Raw genomic sequence first — 26,302 nt, 5'->3', positions numbered from 1 at the left:
ATTCATCTCTGCATTTAACCCATCCTAGCTGTGTAGCTAAGAGCAGTGGGCAGCCGCCGTGCAGCGCCAACTCCAGTTCTTCTTTCCGTTGCCTCCATCAGGGGCACAGACAGGAGTATCAACCCTAACATGCATGTCTTTTTGATGATGAGGGAAACCAGAGCACCCAGAGAAACCCACCACAGACATGGGGAGAACATGCAAACTCCACACAGAGGACGACCTGGGATGACCCCCAAGGTTGGACAACCCCGGGGTACAAACCCAGGACCTTCTTGCTGTGAGGCAACAGCGCTAACCACTGGGCCACAATGCCACCCACAATCATCCTTCATCTGCCCTCACTGCTGTTGTGACGTGGAGACTTCTTCCGCCAGTTCTGCCATTGAGGTCTTTGTTGGATCGTGCTTCATCTGGAACTTCCCCTTTGACCTATCCGCCTTGGGTGACCCTATCAGGAGCCAAGCTCTGGACGGCACAGCTCTTGGGATCATTGCTACACGCAAGCTTCTCCACCACGACAAGGTGGCGACCCAGGAGAAGTAAGTCATGAGTGATGTAACCTATATAACTGCACATGGAAGACAAGACACTGACTTTCGGGGAGAAGCGTTGGTTAATGCAAAGTGGTTGTCATGTCAAATGTGCAGCAGGTTAACTGCAACTGCTTAGGAACAGAAGGCCATCTCTTGGTTGTCGTTGATAAGCTAACTACAGTGATGCTAGATTGTGGCTTACTCCGATGGCGACAGTCATAATCGAAAGGGGGTTAGATTCTGAAAAACAGACGCTATCTCGAGTCAGAGAGTCTTCATCTGAATTTTACTGCACAACTAAAGGAAAACTCCTGAGTTTTTTGACCTAAGCCCTTTTTTTTCCCCATATCGTTAGGAATCGAACCAAACGATGGGTAGCCGAATCTTTTCACTCAGTGGAATTAACTGTGTTTTGGCTCTAACAGGCACAGGATGTTATGAGAAGTGTCTGGAAAAAACTTTCCATTGTGAAAGGACGGTCTCAGCATAGTCCCACAGTGCAGTGATAGACCTGTGTAACATTTCCTTTTTTTGCACTTCTCTCCAACTCTCTGGCGTTTCTGCCGTTGTCTCCCTGCAACAACCCACTTCAGAGCAAGACTTCCTGTCCGGGATAAAAATGCACTGAAATCTATATAATACCAAGATTGACGTTATAGCTAATGCTATTTATATTCCTCTAAAATCAAACTAAGCCCGTTAATGCCGAAAAAGAGCCCTTTTAGTGGACAACATTATTTAGCAAAGCGTTACATGGCAGCTACGGTGTGCAGCAGTCGGCAGACGCTAGCTTGATCAATACAGAATCGATATAAAAGATTCTGCTACCCATCGCTTGGTTCGACTCCTAATGGCTAAGGGCCCAAATTTAAAAAAAAAATACTGCCGTTTCCCTTTAAATGAAGCTTTCGGGGTTCTAAAAGGTGAAATTCAGTTTTTAGTGGTAAATCTTTTGACTTTCAGAAGCACAAAGATCACAGATCACCTGTGGATCTCTGTGTCGACTCTCCCCGCTGACCTCTGCTTCACGGGGGTCAGCGTAAAGTAAACTCTGTCATGCATGCAACGATCTCCAGCAGAGAGCTGTCTCTCCGGTCATCAAGAGACACCCTCCTCCCCAACAACACCCCTCCCCCCCCGCCACCACCACCACCTATCTCTACCCCACGCTACCCCACCTCCACTGAGCACGACCCGCCCTCTCCTCATCCAACTCTCTCTCTCTCGTCCTCTCTACCCCCCTCTGTTACCCCCCCTTCATCCATCACCATGGGTCCTGCTCTCTCTCTCTCTCTCTCGCTCTCTCTCCCGGCGTCTCCGCTATGGAGACATCCTATCAGAGGCCTCACGTCATCTGTCTCCAGGGGTCTGACTGACAGGTCGACCTCGCAAGATTACCAGCCACTATCGGAAAGGGGGGGGGGGTTGCCTGTTCTCCCAAGTGAACGCTCCTCACTCATTTTCTCTCTCCCTCTCTCTCTCTATCTATCTCTCTCTGTCTGTCTCTCACCATAACACTGGTTGGGAATCAGGATCTGTTTCTTAGGTCTCTGAAACCCTGATGCTGCCATTTTATCTTGCTGGGAGACACCGTGTTGATTCACTACAAGGTCTTCAGGGGCGGCGTACCAGACAATGGCAGATATCGACAAACTGGCCCCGGCGTGGACACGGAGATGAGAGAACGTTAAGGGGGCCACCCAGATTTAAAAAAAAGAAAAGAAATTTCCAAGGTTTGGTTTGACATCCCAAATGTAAACACCCAGCTAGTTTGATCTGTCCACCTAGACGTTTGCGGAGGCCTGTGGAAAAAAAAAGTGATCCGCTATCGAGGGGAACGGCGGCCCAGATGCTCCATTCCCAGGCTCTAGGCTAAGACCTTCAACAGTGGTAAAAAACAGAAGAGTTTTTTTCCTTTTTTTGTAGCATTTATTCCAGTTCAGGTTGGACCCATGAGCCAATATTCCTTACAAATGAAACACGATGTTGTTTTATTAACGAATAAAAACACCCCCCCCTCACATATAGATTTCACGTTATCCACTTCTTAGTCAGACGCCTCCAAGGTTTCAAGCCGTGTTTAAATTGAACCGGCCCACTGACTGCTGAATTCTGGATTCGACAGACTTCGGCCCGGGCCAGCCACTCGATTCTAACCTCGGCCTTTCTCCCATAACTCTACCACAAGTTGCCGACGCTGGTCTTTTAGGAGACCGGGCATCGGCGAGCTCTTTTGTCAGGTGGTGGGAGGCCGACCGACTCTCAAGCCCCCGTCGTCGCTCTCCGTCTGGAACACGCAGCCCTGGGATATTTGTGTATCGTGTATTGATTTGGGGGTTCAACCCCTGGCTGTAAAAGAGAGATAAAGAGTTAGGCATTAACTTTTTTTTTCCTTTCTAGGGGTCACTCTGGACCTGTTTCACATAGCTAGGGCCCACTGGAAAAAAAAAGAGAGAGAGAGAAAGAAAATGCTTGCCTCTGCGATGGACTCTGGAATATTGATTTTCCTCTCTCAACAAAAAAGGCCTTTGCAGTCAGTATTTCCCTCGGAGCTCAGATAGGGTTGCTAGCATTCCTGTCTACTCCCTTCAAGGTTACTGCCTGCCTGGCAGAGGCCAGCACCTGCCAGATGTACACTTGTTTGTTTCACAACCTGTCTTTGTAGCATTTGCTCTCCCCGCTACCCCCCCTCCCCCACTCCCAATCCCCCCCCCTTTTTTTTTTCCTTTTTCCAGTAACTGAAAAACAGCAAGAAAAGAATACAAGACTTCAAGCTGGTGAAGGGGGAACGCTGCAAATTAGAGGCGTCGGGAGTCTGTTGTGTCCACCTTGGATTTTTCACATGGATTAACAATAACAGCTCTTCCTCTGACTTCCGAGTCCGTAGCGAAGCTGAAAAACAAACGGTTTCTCCGGCGTGTGTGTGCATGTGTGCAAAATGTGTGCAAAATGCGTGCTTGTGGCCCAGTAGTTAGCACTGTTGCCTCGAAGCAAGAAGGTCCTGGGTTCAAACCCCAGGTCGTCCCAGGTCCTGTCTGTGTGGAGTTTGCATGTTCTCCCCGTGTCTGCGGTGGGTTTCCTGCGGGTGCGCCGGTTTCCTCCCACCATCAAAAAGACATGCATGTTAGGGTTAATACTCCTGCCTGTGTCCCTGAGCAAGGCAATGGAAAGAGGAACCAGAGTTGGTCCCTGGGTGCTGCAGCTCCCCCCCGGCTCCTGTACGATAGGATGGGTTAAATGCAGAAGATGAATTTCGTCGTAACATGTACAATGACAAAAATAAATGGTCTTTCTTTCTTCTTTTCTTTTACATAAGGTTGTAGAATGTGGCAATGTTATCCACATTTTCTTGTACAACGCAGCCTACTGACAAACCAGGAAGTGCGTTTTCACATACGTGGACTGTCGGACACAATTTCCTGTGTTTCAGAGACACGGTTTGCATGTTCTCCCCACGTCTGCGTGGCTTTCCTCCCACCATCAAAAACGACATGCATGTTAGAGTTAACACTCCTGCCGGTGCCCCTGAGCAAGGCAATTGAAAGAGGAACTGGAGCTGGTCCCCCGGGCGGGTGCTGCAGCTGCCCTCTGCTCCTATACGACAGGATGGGTTACATGCAGAAGACGAATTCGTTGTACAATTCGCTGCAAGAGAACAATGTCAGATAAAGTGGTTTGCACGGCTGATGGCAGCGAGGCCCGGTCCCCCCCCCCGAGGCCCGGTCCCCCCCCCCCGAGGCCCGGTCCCCCCCCCCAGTTTGCTCAGTGTAAGCCGGACCGGTTTGAGAGCGGTTCAATGTGCTGCAGTTTGCACTTGTTGATTAAGTACGTCTGCCCCATTGTTCTGCATGGGCTTGAAGTGGTGTGAACTTAATCACATCTGAGGACCGACCGCAGGCGTGTCTGCCAGACTCTGTTCTGACGCAACAGACTAACTCCGAGAGGAGCAGTCGCTGCACAACTAGCGCCGAACCGATTCTGCACTTGCAGTTAAACCGCCCAAAAACCTTGAAAGGCAACGTATAGCTCGCAAAAACAACAAGCTCCTCCATGTTTTGGTTTCCATGGCAATCGGTGCCATCGTTCTCCACTTTTTGAGCACTCTCATGAGGCTGGCTTGCAGCGTGTGGGGTGGGGTGGGGGGTAAGTAAGAAGCACGTTGTGGTATTTGTGAGATTTGGAGGAATCCCCCCCCCCTCCCCGTACCGCTGTGAGCGTCAGAAACCCTCCCCGCTCCACTGCACAGGCAAAGGTTGCGGCGGCGGCGTCCAACAGCTCTGCAGAATATATTAAGTAAGCAGTGATGATAACCCGCTTCACAGATAATGACACGATAAGCTTTTGCCAGACTCACGCTGCAGTTTGCCCTCACGCTGCTCCTCCTGAGCACGAATCAATGCGTCTGTGCTGCCGGGCCGGCGGTTTGCCCCTCGCGGGCCCGTCGGTTTGCCCCCTCCGTGGAGCGTGCGGGGCGCCGCGCGCACAGCGGCGCTAACCGGACAGCACCGACGACACGCGCTTCAGCACAAACAAACAAACAAACAAACGACGGAATAAAAAAAGCCCGACGCAGAGCGGCGGAATGAGCCAGCGGGGCTGGAGGCATTTTATCAAAGCTCGTAAACCTTGAATGACTATATATTGATAACGACTGTTTAAAGTGTCATTGGAACGATAACATTTGCACTGTAAATGCAGCGCGCGGGCTCCAGCCTCGCGGCCGCAGCCGTGCCGGGGGTGATAAGCGCGAGGCCTGCCATCCTGGCGTCGATAGGTGAAAAGTCACCCCCCGGCGTCGGTTTCGGAGCTTGTTGTGGGCGGCGTCCGCTGCAGCGGCTGCTTTATTTAAGGGGACATTATTAAAGTTTAGGGGGGGGGGGCGTCCGGGTAGTGTGGCGGTCTATTCCGTCGCCTACCAACACGGGATTCGAATCCGGCTTGGTCGGGCGTCCCTACAGACACAATTGGCCGTGTGTTTGCGGGTGGGGAAACCGGATGTGGGTATGTGTCCTGGTCGCTGCACCAGCGCCTCCTCTGGTCGGTTGGCGCACCTGTTCGGGGGGGGGGGCCGAGGGGGAACTGAGGGGAATAGCGTGATCCTCCCACGCGCTACGTCCCCCCTGGTGAAACTCCTCACTGTCGGGTGAAAAGAAGCGGCTGGCGACTCCACATGTATGGGGAGAGGCATGTGGTAGTCTGCAGCCCTCCCCGGATAGGCAGAGGGGGCCGGATAGGCAGAGGGGGGTGGAGCAGCGACCGGGAAGGAAGAGTGGGGTAATTGGCCAAGTACAATTGGGGAGAAAAATGGTGGGAGAAAAAAAAATAATTTAAATTTGTGTAATGAATTAAACTAGGTACCAGTTGGCGAAGACTGGAGGTAAATTATTAAGTCCCAGTGAAAAATGCCTGGTCAGCTGGGAGCATGTGGAATAATCCATCCTCGTAGACTACTTTGGAAATGATTTGTGGTGTGTGAGAAAAACTGGACGTGATCCGATAAACAACTTCCTCTAGCAACCCCCCCCCAAAAAACCCCTCTTCTCTCACTTACTTCACAAGCTGTACCAGTGTAATACAGCTACATAAGATGGATCGTCTCAATTTTTCATATACAAAGTAGAAATACAGCTTCTAATGATATATTATAAGTATTATGTATTATATGTGTGATATATGTGTGTTTCTTATTGTTCTTGTTGCATGCAGAACAGCTTTGGAAGTCGCATTTTGACCTTGCTGGGTAGGATGTTCTGCCTGCGTCTCTGTTATGGGTCCTTTTACATCCATAGGATATGGAGAGACCCCCCCCCCGCCCCCCACCACTGGGAGAGGAGGGAGAGCGGCCTAACACTTTGCCCTGATCAATATCAATAAAGCAATCAGCGTGTCAGCCACCTATGCAGGGAGGAGGGATATGTGCAAGAGTATAGCTGCTTTATGGCTTTACTGTAGAGGTGGGGCCATGGTTCCACGTACACCCCCCCAACCCCACCCCCAACCCCCCCTCACACACACACACACACACAAATATATATACAGCCTCCCTCCCCAATCACACCCTCTGTTTCTTTGGTCCTAGACGAGTCCGTTTGGCCTGGGCAAAGTGCACTCTGGCTAGCCATAAAGACAAGACCATAAATACAGCTCTCCTTCTGAACCGCATGACACAAGACAACGAGAACCTTCAGACGGCAAACAATCAATTCCTCCAACACGGCAGCAGGGTCTAAGTGACCCACACACATGCAATTTAGGGTCATCATTTCCCCCCCACCCCCTCTTTCCTCACATCGGCGGCCAATTTCGAACCCAAAGGAGAATCGGTTCTCCCTGGTTTTAATTGGGATTTGCTAAGAAGCGAGGACATGAAATATGAAAGGTGTAAATGTCATTAGAAGTGATTTATTGCTCCACAGCGTAGAGCAGAGGGAGAGGCCAGAGGCAGGAGCTCGGCTCTGACGGGTCCTCCCATCCTAAAGGTCTTATGTACTCATGGTTTGGAGAAAAAAAAGAGTATGCACCAAATAGCACAGATTGCACAATGTTTGGTTTTATCAGCGAGATCTGGTTCACCAATAGCTGCCAGCTCTGTTCTGAGTGCAGTTTGGGACTTTAGAGTTGAAACGGGATTCTTCTTGCGCCTGACAGGAGCACCGAGTCCTTGTGCACATCAACAGAGCAACGGATAAGATATAACATCAAGTAGTGTATCAGAATAAAACAAGGCACCGACATTTCTATCTGGCGGCTGAACACACTGTTGTGATTGGGAAAGGCAAAGATGAGGCCTTTTTCTGTCTTCGGGCCTGTGAGTAATCAATTAGTACCTGGCACATCAAGCCAGCAAGTTCGGTCCAGGTCTAGGTCCAGACTTACAACACATCCTATTCAGAGCCAAGAAAAACATCTTTTTTTTTATTTCCCTCAGGTCCTCTTAAGCATTGTTGAACCCGTGATGACCCGAATTCAATGTCGAGAGAGAGAGAGAGAGAGAGAGAGAGAGAGAGAGAGAGAGGAGAGAGAGAGAGAGAGAGAGAGAGAGAGAGAGTTGATTTTTATTTCTTTACTGCACTGCATGGTTTTGTGGCAGGGATGACCTCTTTACCCTCATAGGCATTGGATGCACTGCCACCTTGTGATGCGCTCTGACTCCTGCATCTCAGAAACCTGCTGCCTCTCCCATATACCTTCTCTCTCACAGCCAGAGCAGAGGAAACATTACAAACAGCCAGAGAGGGTACACAAACTTTTTTTTAACACCCCCCCCCCCTAGCATGTGGACTCTGCTGAGACATGAATTGCACTGCCTGATGTGACGATACAACAACTGTCCCCCTTCCCAATCACCACCACCACCACTTTTCCATAATCATAGTTGAACCTTGAGGGAGGGTCAAAGTCATTGTCCAGATGCTGACTCCCCTATTCCCCCCCACTCCCTCCACCCCGAGATTACATTTGTCTCAGAGCGTCACCGAGCTGGGCCTTTTAAGCGCTGGCCCACCTTCACTCACTCCCAGCAGGGTAGCCTGGGGATTAATTGACCCCTCACCCCCCCCCCCCCCCTGGGGCGGTGGAGCAACGACCCCTGCGGCCCAGCCAGCAAACTCGGCCTCCTCTTCCAAGCATCTGCTCAGTCAGGCTGCCAGGCAGGGCGACAGGGAGGATCACCAGGAGTCAGGCGTCAGGGTCAGGCGGGGAGAGATAGCGCCGTCTCCGGCACCCCGATAGCCCGTCGGCCCAGCAGGGTAGGGCAGAGCAGGGCAGGGCAGGTCTGCGTTCAGTCAGAATGACTGACAAACTGGACTGGTCTATCAGCCACCTGATATGCACCTCTGTTTCCACTCAGTCTGTCCAGACTACTCCCATTCAGAAGGAACCGGGGTTATTAGTTATAGCTCCGATTCACATTTTTTTCCCCTTCCATAGCTGTGAGCGCAGGCCATAAAGAGGGATTGTGAGGGTGAAAAGTAAATCCCAGCTTGTTTGTTGTATCACACTAAGACAGGTAGAGCACTGACAGCATCCGTGACGACAGCTAAGGAGTGACAGATCACAAAGGACCGCGTCACTTAAGCCCAGAAACACATTACAAAGCTGGCACAAAACAGATTATGAGGACTCACATCCCAGTACACAGTGGCTACAGAGAGGTGACTTAAAGTCTTTTTTACACAGACTTAGAGGGATGACAGCATGACAAACGACTTGTTATGAGGAGCGGCATGGAGCTGCTGTGTGTGAGCCAAGCCCAAAGGTGTCCAGGTTATGAATGGGCCAGTCAATGAGCTGGAACACAAGTGGCCTTTGGACATGATTTCCTAAGGCTAGGGAGATGGTTTGAGAGATGTCCCGCTGTCACACTGTTCACTGAAATAGATGCATTATACTACTTGGGTACAGCAAGTCTCTTGACAACTCGTTTTTTTTAACCTCTCCTTTCTTTCAACCTTTGCTGTCTCACCCTCTCGCTGATTAACATAGCTGACTTACCACATATGGGCGCTGAGTCATTATTAGGTGTAAGCATTTTCAATTATCTCACACCTCCCGTCGACGGCACCCTGCATTCCCCGGCAAGTCAGACGCTCCACAGCGGGAGAAAAGCAACAAAATGCTAATTCCCCCCCCCCGCCTCTAGAAGCCCACTACATCTGAGCTAAACTAACAACAGCCAAAAAAATTAACAAGCCGATTTACATTTCAATAGAACTCAAAACAAACAAATGCACAAAACAAAAAAATAACCCCTCTATAATCAATGCTCAGTGTTCAGTCAGAACTTTATTTCAGCTTGATGGTTGTTTGTAAAAGCACTTATTAGCAATACAGAGTGAGCGGCTTTCATGTTATACATGTTTTTACTGCATACATCAAAACATTCATGCCGGGAAAAAAAACGAAATACTACTGAAACATTTTCCCCACCAGGACAGTTTTATAAGTATCCAAAAATAAGCCATTCGTAACAACCGTAAGAAAACCACTACTGTAAAGCATATTAGTGTTTCTAGCTTTCAGTGTCGTCATGGTCAGTGTGAAAAGAAGTAAAAACTCGTTGTCAGTCACTCCCTGTGCTTAAGAAAAAAAAGAAAAAAAACGATGTGCGCTTGCGCAGGACAAACGCGCGCTGCTCACCCCTCTCCGGGTCTTCTGTAGTGTCTTTATCACAGCGGGGCTCGGCCGGAAGTTGGCCGGAGCGCCAAGCTCTCCTTCGACATGAACACTGGCGAGAAGAAGAGCTAGTGTCGACGAGAGAATATATTTTTTATCATCGTACAAATGCACAAAAACAAAAAAACAAAAACAAAAAGGGCTTGCAGAGACCTTGTTAAGAAACAAAACGAACTAATAATGAATGCTAGAGTTAACACGAAGGAACGAACCCGGAACAGAGAGAAAGAAACGAACACAAAATCAAAAAGTCAACGTGGACACCCAAAGCAGAACATTTTCAGACGCTTTGAGGCTACATATCGAGGAGGCAGCGATACCTACAGATCCTATTTTGTTTGGGCAACGAACAATACAAAATAATTTATTTTCTACACTTAAAATCTTTGTGTTCAAATAGATTGTACGCTCTAGCTGAATAAATGCTGATTTTGTAAAAAGGAAATACATTTAAATAATAATTAAAAAAAGTAATAAAAGGTTAAGAGCACCTTATCCCAACACAAATACATTTTTTGGAAACAAATGGCACAGAGTAATCAATGGTAATTAGCAATGCTCAAAGAATCATAGGATTTCCGTCAGACAACACCCAAAATGGTTTAACATCAAGTTGTGACGAGACACTCTTGTTATACAAATGTTCGCATTGTGTGAATGTGTGTGTGCTCGGCAGCCAACAAGTACAACAGGAGCTATTCACTCAACAAGAAGATTGAGTGTTGTGTTTGTCTTGCCTTCTCCACTCGCCAAGCTAGAAACCACAGCCAAAGAACTGTTGCAACACTGTGTGTGCGCGCCACCGTTCTTGGTAGAGCTTGGTAAACAAGTTACAGGTGTGGTGTACTACCTTAGCCATTGGACGCCACTATCAGTGTTTTATCAGTGAGCTGAAGTGGACCTTTAATGTCACTGCAGAAAAGCACTTAAGCTTTAGCCTGAATCTCTCACGCACACACACCAACCTTGGAGGACATGTGCAGGTGTAAAACTGCCAACTTCTGTCAGCAGGTCTTTTAAACTGTGAGGAGAGTAGGCACAGAGGATGCTACAGAAGCCTAACTTGACATAGGAGACGTGGGAACAGAGGACCTATTGATCCGCAAACTATTTCAGGAGCGTTTTGCAAAACTGGGTGGATCTGTTAAGTAAAACACTGCAGGGAATAACCATGTCCGCAGCTTCCTGGTACCGATTAGCTTGCATAAGAGAATACAAATACATTAGTGCTAGCTCAGCTATAGCTCCCATCAGTGGCCTCCCCTCAACACAAGTATCAGAGGATATTAACGTCGGAGACGACAAAGGAGGACCTCTTCCCTCTGGCTCTTGCTTGGCTTCCCCGCACCACTTCCACAGTGGAGTCCAAAGACGGGCCATGGTGACTCTAGGGCCGTGCCCCTCAGGTCTGAATCCAAGGCTGCCATCAAAGATTCAATGGCAACAACAAAAGACCGTTTTTATATTAAGTCGAAAATCAATTCTGAGAGATGAGAGAATGAAGGGTGTGTGTGAGAGACAGCGAGAGCGAGAACTAAGCCATCCAACTACCCATCTTGAAAGCAAGCACCTTTCCTTGAAAATAGGTGAATCCTCAGAAAAACAGCAATTGCTACAGGCTGCATTTAGGACACACACAAGGAAAAAACAAAAAACAAAAAAGAAAACATCAACAAAAAAAAAACAAAAAAATTTAAGTCTTCATTCTTGTTTTTCCCATTTTTTTTTAATGTAACAGATTTCCATTAGGCGCTAAAGACTGTTTGTAGTGTAACAAGACATTGAAGGATGCCCTTGGCTGGTTGACATGAGAGCTGTGAGGATAGCAAGAGCAGCAGCTGGTGCGGTTGTGGGTGAAGCGGCGGTGGTTGGCGTAGGCTGAGGGAGAGACGCGGTCCCTGGAAGGGCCTAGTAGAGGAGGATGCGTCGTTCGATGGCCTTGCGGCAGATGGGGCACTCGCTCATGCGGTCCCCGCACAGCTGGCAGGTGCCGTGGCCACACATGAAGATCATGTTCTTCAGCCGATCCAGGCACACTGGACACATGGTCTGCGAAGGGGGGGGGGGGGGGGGGCAAAAAAAAAGTTACAACGGCATTTCATGGTTTGTCAAAGGGAAAAAGTTTTGCTTCATAACCTGGTCCAGAAGTGTAGTCTTTCACATGGAGGTCCGCAGCATCACGGAACAGTTTGGAGTTCCTCGATGCTTACCTGCTCCTTAATGTCCTGGAGCTGCTGCTGGAGCTTCTGAACATCAGCATTTACATTGGTGTTGTCCTTGTCTCTCTGTAGAGCTGGGATGTTGCCACTAGCTGTTAAAGACACAATGAAAGAGCAAACACATATGTTGAGCAAAAAAGGAAATCCAAATTAGTCTAGGGCTGAGAGAGAGAGAGAGAGAGAGAGAGAGAGAGAGAGAGAGAGAGAGAGAGAGAGAGAGAGAGAGAGAGAGAGAAGAGAAAGAGGGAGAGAGAGAGAGGTTTCTTGTTGTTGACCATCATATTCTCACTCTCAGTTATGATGCTCTACTGACAAATACAAAGATCAAGCAAGGATAAAATCATAACGTACAACCATATGTTGCCATTCTGAACGGAACTCAGAGTTCTGTCACATTGAGATCATTTTGCAAACGAGCAAGGATGTCAAAAACATGCACGCTGAAAGCTCCTGCGTTGGTTCTTCCCTTCAATCAAACTTCAGCGTCAGCGTTCTGACCTGGCACGGTGCTTTCCTTTTACATTACCTGCTTTCAGAATGCTCCTGCTTTGGAGGTAAGTGACTGGCAGACTGACTAAAATATAAATTGGCATCAGGCAGCCAATTCAGCTTTTGGCATCGCATGGTCGACAGGATGCATGTGTATTATGATATCAATGCTAAACTGCTTGAATTGATTGCCCGAGCACTCAACAAGAATTAGCTGGATTGAGGCCCTGTTGGCGACTTCAGTCCAGACTGGCTGACTGTGTCGGGCCAAACATCTGTCAGACTAGCCAGCGCTGGTGGGCTCCTTGGCATGTGCATCACATGAATATCCGCTACCAATGTTTAGGGTGTTGCGTACCACTGAGAGAAGGAGGGTGGGTTTGAGGGGGAGGGAAGAGAGGCTGGGGCAGCGCTGGGTTGGGGTGGGGATGGGGGGGTTGGGGGCTCTTAAAACCATTTGACCAGGGAGGGGGAGAATGGAGGTATACTTACACCAACTTAGCGCCAGATTGTTGGGCTGAAGAAGATCCTGCGACCCCCCTGCCATTGAGTTAGAACTCCCTGCTGAGAATAACCAGTCACATTGTTATAGCAGGAGACCCCCTCACCAGCTCAACAGTTGGCCTGAGGACCAAGTACTACTCACTACAGCCTCTAACGGAGGTTTTCAGAGAAGGAAGAGCTAGAGGAGGCTAGCAAGCTAGAAACAGTGATTGGAAAAGAGGGAAAGGGGAGAAAGATAGAGAGAACGAGAGAGGACTCTTATGTAGAATGGGTGGTTAAAAAGTTTAATAGCAAGGGATTGCGTCTCATTTCGCTATTAGTATTAGCCAGCACTTTAGCATGAGGCACAGGGTCTAATGACTATGGTCACTAGGTTAGAGGGGTAAAGAACTGAGGCCAAAATAAAATGAGAGCTAGAGTGATTTGTAAATCTTCGTACACAGTGATGTTTTTGTTTTCAATGCTGTTAAAACTGTCAATGGTACCGAGATGAGGCGAGAGGACATGACAAAATCGATGCTGTCCTTTCTATGGGAGTACGGGTGTGCATTTGACAGAGCAGTGCTGCGTTTGCTTTTGCATGTTATCAGAGCAAAGAGTTTATCATGTGGGCTTGCATGCCAACACACTGACACACAATCTGCGGCCAACAGAAAATCAGTGAACGCTCAACAGTTTCCCTTTTAACTCAACATAAAATAGGGGAAACACAGAGAACCACTAGTGATGTGCACCACTGAAAAGGGAAAGTATGGATAGTAGAAGAATGTGTCTCATCCTTGGAATGGATGTATAACATAAAGAGGGCAGATGGTCACACAACCAAAAACATTCACATGTAACACATATTCAACACTAGCAATCAAAGTAAAGGTAGACTGTTGACTTAAGCCACTAGGCTATATGTGGGGAAAAAATATATTTAAAACTCATACGGATGGTAAATAATTTTGTAATGGTATATTTTATTGGTCTGAGGTTTGTTAGAAATCATTGTTTAGGTATAATACATTTTGGCTAGGTATATTTTATTGGAATAAATGTCTGTGAAGTGAATTCGCCAATTTTATGGGTTTATATACACTATATGGATAAAAGTATTGGGACACACCTCTTAATCACTGAATTCAGGGGTTTCATTCAGACCCATTGCCATAGGTGTATGAAATCCAGCAGCTAGCCATGCAGTCTGCATTTACAAACATTTGTGAAAGAATGGGTCGTTCTGAAGAGCTCGGTGAATTCAAGCGTGGTATTGTCATAGGATGCCACCTTTGCAATAAGTCAGTTTGTGAAATTTCTTCCGTACTAGAAATTCCACAGTCAACTGTAAGTGGTATTATTGAAAAGTGGAAGCGTTTAGGAACAACATCAACTCAGCCACAAGTGGCAGACCACGTAAAGTCACACAGCGGGGTCAATGAGTGCTGAGGCGCATAGTGCGTAAAAGTTGCCAACGCTCTGTTGACTCAATAACTGCAGATTTCCAAACTTCCTCTGGCATTAACATCAGCACAAAAACCGTGTGCCGGGAGCTTCATGCAATGGGTTTCCATGGCTGAGCAGCTGCATGCAAGCCTTACATCACCAAGCATAATGCCAAGTGTCGGATGGAGTGGTGTAAAGCACGCCGTCACTGGACTCTGGAGCAGTGGAAACGTGCTCAGTGGAGTGATGAATCACGCTTCTCTGTCTGGCAGTCTGATGGACGAGTCTGAGTTTGGAAGATGCCAGGAGAACGTTACCTGCCTGACTGCATTGTGCAAACTGTAAAGTTTGGTGGAGGAGGGATAATGGTATGGGGTTGTTTTTCAGGGGTTGAGCTAGGCCCCTTAATTCCAGTGAAAAGAAATCTTAATGCTTCAGCATACTAAAACATTTTGGACAATTCTATGCTTCCAACTTTGTGGGAACAGTTTGGGGAGGGCTCTTTTCTGTTCCAGCATGACTGTGCTCCAGTGCCCAAAGCAAGGCCCATTAAGACATGGTTGGGTGAGTTTGGTGTGGAAGAACTTGACTGGCCTGCACAGAGCCTTGACCTCAACCCCATCAAACACCTTTGGGATGAACTAGAACGGACACTGTAAGCCAGGTCTTCTCATCCAACATCAGTGCCTGACCACACAAATGCTCTTCTGAACGAATGGGCAAAAATTCCCACAGACTCACTCCAAAATCTTGTGGAAAGCCTTCCCAGAAGAGTGGAAGCTATTATGGCTGCAAAATGGGGGCCAACTCCATATTAATGCCTATGGATTTAAAATGGGATGTCATAAAGGCTGCTGTAGGTGTAATGGCCAGGTGTCCCAATACTTTTGTCCATACAGTGTATGGCTTATAGATCTTACAAAAAAATTCAAGCAACTTTTTTCCCTCAGCTCTTCAAGAGGTAACATTTTTTTGTTGGTTTTCAGCAATTATAATATTACCAAACATGCACGATTCCAAAAAAGTAAAAACTGGTTAAGGCCTATACACTAGTGCAAATACTTATCAAAGACAAGCAAGCAGTCGCTACAAGTGACCCCTATAAATTCTACTTTAAAAAAAAAAGAAGGCTTTCAATGTTAACTATATGGAAATAAATACTCTCCCTCTTAAATTGAGTATTAGTGGCAAATTTAAGAAAAAGAGGACTCATTCAGATGAGGGCATCGCCTGTAACAGGCCCCTCCTTTTATGAAATCAAATTAGGACATACATTCTTCAACATTCAACAAGTAAAATGCGCCAAACAAACGCCAAGTGACTAAAACATTCCATGACTCTTATTTGGAAAAGAGGGTCTAATTTTTCCTGAGAAACCAATATGGTCTGATTCTATCATCTGACTGACTTTGTGATAATGTAATGGGAGGGAGGTGTATACTTGAATGGGAAAACATTCAACAAGGGATATAAATTATGGCAACAGAAGAATAAACTGCACTGGCAAGAGAGCAGCAAAGCAAAGAAAAACAAATAACAGTAAAAATGTTTTGAGAGGTGAGTCATGAGCAGGAGATGGGGAGGATTGAAGAAAGGAACAAAGGAGGGGGGGAATTAAAAGGGAACATGTGGAAGATTCACTCACTAAGGTCCTCATCATCATCATCATCAGCGGCATCATCCTCCATACCTTTCCCTCCGCAGCAAAGGACGAAAGGGGTGCGGCGTTCCACGACAGCCCGGCATTGTACGCACTTCTTCATGAGGCTGGCACAGTCTGAGGAGAACGCAGAACGTCAGGACAGAGCCGGGACAAATACCAGTTCAGGTTAAATCCCTGAGCTGCCATGAGAGCTGTTGCTTTTTTCTTCCTTTACTGCTAAAATTGCAGGCTACAGATCAAGTCGGCTTGGTGGCTGGCAAAGTCAAAGTTGTGATGCTGAAATGTGACTTACTCTCACAAGCGCACATGTGACCACAGGGCTGGAATAACACGGCTGCCTTCTTGTCGGAACAAACCACACACTCCTCGATCTGTTAAGTGAAAAGCAAACTTGTTTTTACAAGATGAAAGTTGCCAGAATAACTGCGTAGTATTATAATTTCCCTGGAAAAGCTTCATTAAAAATACCTTGTATGTTACATGAATAACTTTTTTTTTTTTTTTACAGAGAGAAAGTAAATTCATAGTGGTGGCTTTAGTACCTTGGTTCTGGACTGGACCTGATCTTTACAGATGAGACATTTCTTTACACGTGGTGAGCAGAGGGAGCAGGTGGCAATGTGCCCGCAGGGCCCAAACAGAGTGTCCCTCTTCATGTCCGAACACACCATACACTCCTCCAGGGACTCCATGTTGCTGTTCAGAGACGGGCTGCGTGAGCCCACCTGGCCACTAGAATGCGGAGAGAAGAACCCAATTGTGAAATGAAGGAGGGGGATTGTGAACAATGGGATTTTGAAAATGGAGAAAGATAGGACACAACAAGAGGGAGAGTGTGTCTGAACAAAAGGCAGAAAGAGAAACTACGGTGAAAACAGCAACCATAGCACCACATAAGAGTATTTTATGGAAGGAAAAAAAATCAATAAGGAGATTTGATGGTTTCAAATTGACACTGCAAGGTTTCCCTTTTAGGCATTGCTAATGAGGCTGTGGGTGCCTGAAGATGGGGACTAATACCATACACACTGTCATGACAACTTCATGCTCTTTGGATCCCACATCAGCAGACCTCAAGATGGATATTAAACTGACTGGACTCTATTAATACTGTAGAAATTGAATTCTGTTCATTAATAATTTTAGACCACAATTGTTAGCACTGCATTAAGGTGTTATTTTTGGTTGCGCTCTTTGGCTTTTCTTTTGTTTTTCCTTTCACTCTGCACTCGTGAAAAGTTGAGTCCTGTGAACCCATTTGATCAATGTGTAGAGTTCCTGCCGGTTTCAGAGTGTTAAAATATCTTGAGATCAAGAAGACCTATATTACAGCTAAGAAATGAGAAAAGTCAGTACATAAAAATGACAAGTGACAAAGATTGTGAACCAATCAGAGTAAGGACCTGCAATAAAGATGAAAAGGTTGAGCTGTGGGATGTTTACCTGGTTTTCTCCTTATGGCATTTGGCTAGAGCCTTGCAGAGGCTGGGGTCGGGACACAGGTCCAGAGGGGACTGGCCCTTCTTGTTACGGATGGTTAGGTCTGCTCCGTTAGCCGCCAGGAAGCAGGCGATAGATGCTGCACTCTTCTTCTCTGCTCCCTGAGTGCCCAAGCCCATGATCAACTATAGGAGGCCAGGCACACAGACACATACACTCTCAATATATATATATATATATATGTGTGTGTGTGTGTGTGTATATGTGTGTGTATGTACATACAAGTGACAAATCAAAGGAAAAACCAACACAAAGTATCTTAGCGTTGGGCTACCAGAAGCCTCCAGAACAGCTTCAATGCTCCCTGTCATAGTTTCTACAAGTCTCTTAACTCTACTGAGCGATGGTACACCATTCTTCCAGAAGATATTCCCTCATTTGGTCTTTTGATGATGGTGGTGGAAAGCACTGGCAAACACTGTCCAAAATCTCCCATTGGTGTTCAATTGGGTTGAGATCTGGTGACTGTGAAGGCCATAGCATATGATCTACATCATTTTCATCCTCATCAAACCATTCAGTGACCCCTCATGCCCTGTGGATGGGGGCATTGTCATCCTGGGACAAATATCTCCCATCAGGATAGAAATGTTTCATCATAGGATAAAGGTGATGACTCAGAATAACTTTGTGGACAAGTGGACCCAAGTCATGCCATGAAAATGCCCCCCACAGCATTACAATGCCCCTGGACCCCCTAACTGTAAAGGTCAAGCATTCAGGTTTTTGCTTTCATTTGTCATCCATCATATAAACAGTCAATATAAAAAATCTACACACCCCTATTAAAATGGCAGGTTTTTGCGATGCAAAAAATGAAACCAAGATACATTTTAGACATTTTTCCACTTTATTTTGAAATTGTAATCTATAAAATCCAAGCGAAAAACAAACTGAAAACTTTTCAGGAACACTTTCATTTCATGTACGTGCATACATGAAAAGAAACAAAGTATTGTTTCCCCAAGCCCACAGCAGTGCAACACAAAGACAAAAACCCATATCCAAAAACTACAAGAACACACATATCCAAACTAACATATATCCAAGAAATAAATAAATAAATAAAAACACCCACTGTCCAAGGGAACGAATGCCAGCCAGAATGATCGTCGGAACTGCCCATCTGCATGGGCTAGCAGTTAGCTTAGCCTGCCCTGCTTCCGTGTCCTGTCAGACTCCTCTTCGGGTGCAGCTTCAGGCAGGGGCCATGGTCCTTGGAGCCACCAGACATAGCAGACCAGGCTCCCTCTGCTGATCCAATGTTTTTTGTTTTTTTTGGGGGGGGGGTTTAAAATACAAAACTTACAATAACCTGGTTGCATAAGTGTGCACATCCCTAAACCAAATACCTTGTTGAAGCACCTTTTGATTTTATAACAGCGCTCAGTCTTTTTAGGTAAGAGTCTATCAGATTGGCACATCTTGGCTTGGCAATATTTCCCCACTCTTCCTTACAAAAACATTCTCGATCCATCAATTACGAGGGCATCTCCCATGCACAGTCCTCTTCAGGTCATCCTACAGATTTTCAATTGGATTTCAGTTCGCGGCTCTGGCTGGCCCATTCCAAAACGATCTTTTGGTGAAGCCATTCCTTTACTGATTTGGATGTATGCTTTGGGTCCTTTTGGTGATGTGCCATGTTGTTTTTGCCCCAAAGATCCCTTTAGGAATTATGGCCAAAAAGTTCAACCTTAGTCCCATCAGACCATAAACACATTTTTTTCCCACATGGTTTTGGGAGACTGGATCTACCTTGTGCAAAACTTAGCTGGGCTTAGATGTTTTTGCTCATGTGAAAAGGCTTCAGTTTTACTGCCCAACCCAATAGCCAATAGCCCAGACATATGAATAATACGGGAGAGTGTTGTCACATGTAGGGAGTAACCAGTACTTGCCAGAAAGTCCTGCAGCTCCTTTAATATTGCCGTAGGCCTCTTGACCAGTTTTCTCCTTGTCTTCTCATCAATTTTGGAGGAACATCCTGTTTTTGGTAATGTCACTGTTGTGTCATATTTTCTCCACTTGTTGATTATTGTCTTCACTGTGTTCCATTGTACTATATGTAATGCCTTGGAAATTCTTTTGTACTCCTCTCCTGATCAATGCCTTTTGACAATGAGATCCCGTTCATGCTTTGTAAGCTCTTTGTGGACCATGGTTTTTGCAGTCGGATGCAACCATGAAAATGTCAGGAAAATCCTACAGGAACAGCTGAACTTTATTTGGGGTTAATCAGAGTCACTTTAACTGATGGCAGGTGTATATTGAGGGCAGGTGTATGCGCACAATCACATGTAAATTACGTGTTGTCATTTTAGGTAGATCTTATAACTTTTTTGTGCAATTGATCTAAATCTCATTTTAATATGCAAATATATGCAATTTTAGGAGCATTCAGGGCGCGGCAGCTCTGTATCTTTTTTTTTTCCACAAAATTATTAAACTTTGAAAATCCAAAATGGTCATAATAACCATCTTGGTCATTCTAGTGTTAAACTATACATTCCATCTCGAACTCTCCGCTCTCAAAATACAGGGCTCCTGTGTGTACCCAAAGTTAAAAAGAAGTCAGTTGGTGACAGGGCTTTCCCTATCAGGCCCCATTCTTGTGGAATAAACTGCCTGCTGACGTCATACAATCAGAGTCTCTTGAGCCCTTTAAATCCAAACTTAAAACTCATTTTTTTGCCTTAACCTACAATTAGTTGCCTTTAAATTGACAACTTCATGACCTGTAATGTACGGCAGGTCGGTTCCTGTCTCAATCAATTTACCAAGCACTGACAAGATTATAGAGTAGCTATAGATTACTGACTATTGCAAACTGTTCTCTTCTCTCACATGTCTTTTCTCTCTCTCTGAATGTCTTCTCCTTTCTTTTCTCCTGTGTATGTGAATGGTGTGATGTGAGTCTCCCCCATGTGCACTTGTAGTCTGTCCTTCTCCCAGGTCTCCATGGTGATGGTGGTTGCCACCTGGTCACTTTTTGGCATCTTCCCCATCACATGTTCTTTTAGTATGTCGTATCATTATCATTATCATTATCAAATCTATATCATTTTGTTATCCTGTTTCAATATCATATCCTTCTCTCAATCCATTGTGTGACCAGTGTTTTTTCTTCTTATCCTCTTTCAATGTTGTATTCTGTAAATTGTGTACACACAACATTCATTGCACATCAGTCCAGCTTGGGAAAGAAATCCCTCCTCTGTTGCTCTCCCTGAGGTTTCTTCCTATTTTTTCTCCCTGTTAAAGGTTTTTCTTAGGGAGTTGTTCCTTATCTGATGCGAAGGCCTAAGGACAGAATGTTGTACTGCTTAAAGCCCACTGAGGCAAATTTGTTATTTGTGATAATGTACCTTGGAGTTGAAACGATCATGAAGATGGACACGTTTTACTTGAATTTCCACCACTGCTCTCCTGAATTTCTTCGGTACATGTGTACATTCGGCGGCGTGGTGGCGCAGTGGTTAGCGCGGTCGCCTCACAGTAAGAAGGTCCTGGGTTTGAGCCCCAGGGTAGTCCAACCTTGGGGGTCGTCCTCTGTGTGGAGTTTGCATGTTCTCCCCGTGTCTGCTTGGATTTCCTCCGGGTGCTCCGGTCTCCTCCCACAGTCCAAAGACATGCAGGTCAAGTGAATAGGCCGTACTAAATTGTCCCTAGGTGTGAATGTGAATGTGTGTGTGTGTGTGTGTGTGTGTGTGCGTGCGTGCGTGCGTGCGTGCGTGCGTGCGTGCGTGCGTGCGTGCGTGCGTGCGTGCGTGCGTGTGTGTGAGAGCCCTGTGATGGCCTGGCGGTTTGTCCAGGGTGTCTCCCTGCCTGCCGCCCAGTGACTGCTGGGATAGGCTCCAGCATGCCCGCGACCCTGAATAAGGATAAGCGGTTTGGATAATGGATGAATGGATGGATGGATAATGAGCTATACAAATAAAACTGACTTGATTTAATTGTGAGATGTTATTTATGCAACTGGGTAGCATTGAGTAAAATTCTTCCAAACTACAATTTTCCGATTAAAAAAACAATTGCACCCATGTCTTTTTTAATTTTCCTACGAAAAAGGGTTTACCTGCACGTGTGAGGGAAAAGCTTGCACCATAGAGCCACATCAGGCACCAGACACTTCAAGTGAAATTTGATTAACCCTTTTTGAAGATAAACCCTCTGAAGTATCTTACACTTGAGTGTAGATATTTTTAGCATGGGTGGCCGCAGCAGGAACTGAAACTCCTTAACACTGACAAGTGGGAGAACTATGCTACTAACCACCACGGTGCGCTGGACCATGCTTTGGTTTCCATCAAAGGTGGACCCAAGGAACTTGTGTCTACCACCCCCAGAAACTTGTCAATTTACACTGTGTAATACCTAAGACTTTGGGTAAGAACTATGGGTTTTAATAATGTTCATTTGACTTCAGAGTCAAATTCTGATGACCTACATCTCAGCAGTATCAGGACAACACTAATTATCTAATCAAAGACGGCTAATCAGAGCCTTAGACATTCCTTAAGATGGCTGTCAGGTAGCAGAACATTCCCTTCCTTCCCCCAAAATCTCATTACTCTCTGTCTCTCTTCCTCCATGTCTCAGTTGGCTGGCCCACCTCAAAGCCTCTGCCTCTCTCTCGCGGGCTCTCTCACGCTCTCGCTCTCTCTCTCTGCGTCCCATGTCTGATCATCGTCAACCAGTGGCTTTTACATCTTCACTGATGGAACCATCAGGCCGGCTAATTCAATTCTCATCTTGTAGTGGGTGTGCTATGGGAGAGTGACCCAGCTGCACATGTCTCAATTAGGCCTGCTGTCTGTCTGTTCTGCTCCTCTGCTAGGGAGCCAGAGAGGGCAGGAGGGATGAGCAAGGAGGAGGGATGAAAAATGAGGAGGAGCAGAGAGAGAGATGGAGGGAAGACAGACGCTGTGACAGCAAGAGGTTAGGCTGTCACTGCAACTAGACCCTCTTGCCTCCCAACTCATCCCTGTTAGGATTAGTTATGCAGCGTTGACACAGAGGGGTGCAGGTCTGATGTACCCCCATTGGCGGCTGTAGAGGGACCGTCCCATTCTGGCTGGCTGTGAGGTATAAGTTTGGCAAGTTGACTGCTCCATGCTAGCACTGGGTTGCTGTCTGAGTGATGGGCTTGTGTGAGCTGAGCGTTCTAGTAATGCAGATGACATGGGGAACGTTGAGGAGTGCTGAGCCTACCGTCTTCGGTGTGATTTGTCATTATTTGTTCCCACATCACAGTCATCACAGTGGGCCACATATTGCTCTTCAAACAGATGACTCTACTAGTCCCATTGAGGCTCTGGTTCCAAATGCTGCCTCTCCACAGCCTTTAAGATTTACCTCAACATAAGATCCTAAAATCAAAACTAGGTCTGAGGAGGTCATTTGTGATGGTTATTTGAATGTTGTTACCTTAGAATACTTTACAAAAATGCACAGTTTTACATATTATGGCTGGGTATCCCTTAATGATCCTCGTGTTAACAACTGTTGGCCAGAGAATAAAAGGAGACCTTAGCGGTGTGATGCTTAACAGGGATCAACCCAGGTGAAAACAGCATAGTCTCCGCATTGTATGTGTGTTTACCGTGTTCTTGGAGGGTTCCCAGGGCTCCACTTTGCTGACGTCCTGCATGTCCTGGAGCTGGCGCAGCTGGGATAGAGTGTGGTGACGCAAAGCCTCATGAAGTGGTGTGTCTCCATCCTTGTCCTGCACATCCAGTTTGGCCTCTGCACGCACCAGCAACTGTAGACCCAAATGAAAAAAAAAGAAGAAAAAGAGACACTGAAAGATAGGCAGGTGGACAGACAAACACAGACATCTTAAATATATATATATATAAAAATTGTTAAATGTGACAATGCAAATGTTCAATTCGTATCTTATAAGTTTGATGCATGAAGGACTTGCCTTTACACATCATTCTTCCAACTTAATTGGCTGCATTTTTCCTTGGGTCCACAAGATGGCAACATGGCAATCTCATTCTCAAAACCATGCCAAATGACTCCAAAGAGGGCACCCAAAAAGCATTTGCATTGAAAAGTGCCAGACACAGGGTGCCCCACCATTTAAAATTTATTGTGGAACTACTGTCTTTACTATGTGTGGTCCAAAATGAGCACAAGATAGAGAGATAAGCAGATAATATCATCAATTAGTGGCACAAGTGAGGGAATGAAAGAGGGAAGGAAGGTAGAAGGGAAGAAGAGAAAAGACTTGGGAACGGGAAACAGAGAACTGAGAGGGGTAGAGAGGAGAACTCACTGACCCGGACTATCTGGGTGTGTTGACGCTCCACTGCCAGGTGTAAGGCGGTCTGCTGATTGACATTCTGGATGTCCAAGCTAGCGCTGCCCTGTGAGAGTGGAACACGCCCACACACGCAAATGCACAAAGAAACACACATATAAACCAAACGCAACAAAAACAAACATCACATACAAACAGATGGAAATACGTATGTATACACGTATGCAAAGGTGGCCGATGGAGAGGGGAAAAAAACCACAGAAAGGAATGATAAAATTATCATAGTATAAATTTATCAATCTTCCAAGTGAAACCATGAGCTACAAGCACCATGTCCTTCACCGTAGCCGACCAACACTGTTACCTTGAGGACATGAAAATCCCATTTTACAATAACACTGCACGTCATTGTCATTTTCAATTGCAAACGTCAATGTTGAGGAGATGTGGAGGGGCGATAAAGCACTGTGTTTGGGCACTGTGTGAAATCCCCTTGTGATAAGACTGAAAGATTGGCTGGCTGGCTAACTGACTGAATCTGCAGTGCATCCTGTAGTGCGGTGCATTGCTGTGTAGGGAGCTGAGCAATCACTGTGAACCAGCCCATTGCAGACGCTCGCCAAAAAGGGCGTCCCTGCACCTGAACCAGCGAATATTTCTTGCAGCGCTGGTGTGGTGCAGCGACACTGCTGCCTCACAGTACATTCCTCATTAACCCAGTTCTTGCTCGGTTGGGTCACCAGCGCAGTGCACTCCAGTATGTCTTGTCTTTGGGGATATAACACTGCAATCTCAAAAGGGAAAAGAGCAAGGACCCATGATTATATGAGAGGAGAAACATATAAGGCCCGGCAGACACTAAGGAATCCCCCTGGAGGCCTGGTGAACCGTATGAGTTCAATAAAAAAAAAATAATAAAAAAAAAAAAATGCAGTTATAGCTACTTCAACAGCACTATAGTGTGCTGGCTGCAGGGAGTAGAAGATGCTCTTAATGGTGTATAGACGCAGTGAAAGCTGGGAGGGGAGCTGATGCAGCTACAAACCAATATATGGAAGGAAAAGGGTCTCTTAGGAGTATGAATAAATGAGTTTGTGTGTCAGGTTGTGTGATTAGACATGCATGAAAAATAATGTGTGCTGCTCGTGGTGCATGTGTGGGTTTTGTGTGAGTGTATGTGTGCTGTTACCTGGTGCACCAGGAGTTCCGCCACCTCAACGTGGTTGTTGAGGGCAGCCAAGTGCAGAGCAGTATAACCGTCGTCCTTCTTCTCATCCACAATCCAGGGCCTTGGCAACTTGGACAGCAGCACTCGCATGGCACTGCACAAAGGAGGGAGGGAGGGTGGGTGGGTGGGTGCAGGCGGGTGGGTGGAAAGTAGGGTAGCAAGGATGGGGGGAAGGGAGAAACGGAGGTACAGAGAGGTGAGTAGCTGAGTGCAGGACGTGTGTCTCTGTATGAGTGACAAAAATGCCTCGGGAAGGTCACAGCAATACAAATAACTGGATCACTGATGACAATTTGGCGGTGACTCCCTCCGGTTCATCCGTCTGTGGTTAAATGTCCCATGCACTCCATTACAACGTGGCACCAGACCATGTTGCTTTGCGCAAACATGCCAAAGCATCTCTGCCACCTATACACAATGTACTCCAACACTTGGTTTAGTTGTTTTGTTTTTTTTGTCACTGTAGAGCAAATTTTATTTTCCTGTTTATTTTCACAGGAATACTAAATTAACCTGCAGAAGAGACGCTTGCCCAGGTAGTGTGTTATTTACATCACTCTTTGAAAGTACAAGTGCTGTGTATTCTTTTCGAGCACCCCACCAATAAACATTTCCCAGTTAAAAGGGAAGCAGCTTCTCCCTTGGTGATGCACAAAAATGCCTACCAATGGAAGGAAAAATGGTAATTGCACAAGATTTAGACGCATTCATTCACATTTCCCCTCGGGGGAAGAAACAGGGCAAAAAAAAAAAAAGGTTGAACAGTGACTATTTAAGAGATGTGATTGCAATTTAAGAGATGCTATTGTGGCAGAGAGCCAGTCAGTCCTGGTCCGTTTGAAGGTCATTTGGAGGCTGCGGGCCATTGGGAGATGTGGCTGCAAAGGCAACCAAACGAGAGCCGGGCGTTGAGGGAGTTTGTGCGCCGGTGATGGCCATTAGCAGTGAAGTTGACTGGCAGTCCCTACAGTGCCAATTAAGAAGAGACGGGTTCGGCACGCTGTTGATGGGAAGCCCCAGACATACCACCTGTCCCCTGACTGAATGCAATAACGTCATAAAGGTAGGAGAGGAGGAACATGAGAGGAACAAGATGATGATGTGCGGAGATATGCATGAGAGGTTGGATCTGAAGAAGTGGAGACGTACAACGTACAAAGTGGGGATGTGCAATTTTGAGTGCATGTGGAGGGGGTTAGGGATGCAGGCAACTTGAGTTAAAAATGCAGCAGATCCATGTGCCTGATGCAGTGAGTTGACTGCATTTCATACCATAATAATTTTAGTTTA

At 46.3% G+C, this 26,302-nt stretch overlaps 1 protein-coding gene across 5 annotated transcripts in view; it reads right to left on the bottom strand.

Moving 5' to 3' along the window:
* Window positions 1–9,301: 9,301 nt before the first annotated feature.
* The window catches only part of mib1 (MIB E3 ubiquitin protein ligase 1), a 71,573-nt gene continuing 54,572 nt past the window's right edge, over window positions 9,302–26,302 (bottom strand). For 2 of the 5 annotated variants that reach the window (XM_056292581.1, XM_056292586.1), the window contains 10 exons: window positions 24,974–25,106; window positions 23,804–23,890; window positions 23,119–23,277; window positions 17,457–17,638; window positions 16,556–16,745; window positions 16,306–16,384; window positions 15,996–16,127; window positions 12,911–12,982; window positions 11,921–12,021; window positions 9,302–11,759 (listed from right to left, as the gene is read on the bottom strand). In XM_056292581.1, the coding sequence (XP_056148556.1) occupies window positions 11,619–11,759; window positions 11,921–12,021; window positions 12,911–12,982; window positions 15,996–16,127; window positions 16,306–16,384; window positions 16,556–16,745; window positions 17,457–17,638; window positions 23,119–23,277; window positions 23,804–23,890; window positions 24,974–25,106 (1,276 nt within the window). In that variant the 3' untranslated portion in view covers window positions 9,302–11,618. The remainder of the gene's footprint in view (window positions 11,760–11,920; window positions 12,022–12,910; window positions 12,983–15,995; window positions 16,128–16,305; window positions 16,385–16,555; window positions 16,746–17,456; window positions 17,639–23,118; window positions 23,278–23,803; window positions 23,891–24,973; window positions 25,107–26,302) is intronic. The other 3 variants (XM_056292583.1, XM_056292584.1, XM_056292585.1) reach the window with 3 other exon arrangements.

Source organism: Lampris incognitus, chromosome 14 (genome assembly GCF_029633865.1).
Source record: "Lampris incognitus isolate fLamInc1 chromosome 14, fLamInc1.hap2, whole genome shotgun sequence".
NCBI lineage: Eukaryota > Metazoa > Chordata > Actinopteri > Lampriformes > Lampridae > Lampris > Lampris incognitus.
This window is presented reverse-complemented; position numbering and strand designations above follow the sequence as displayed.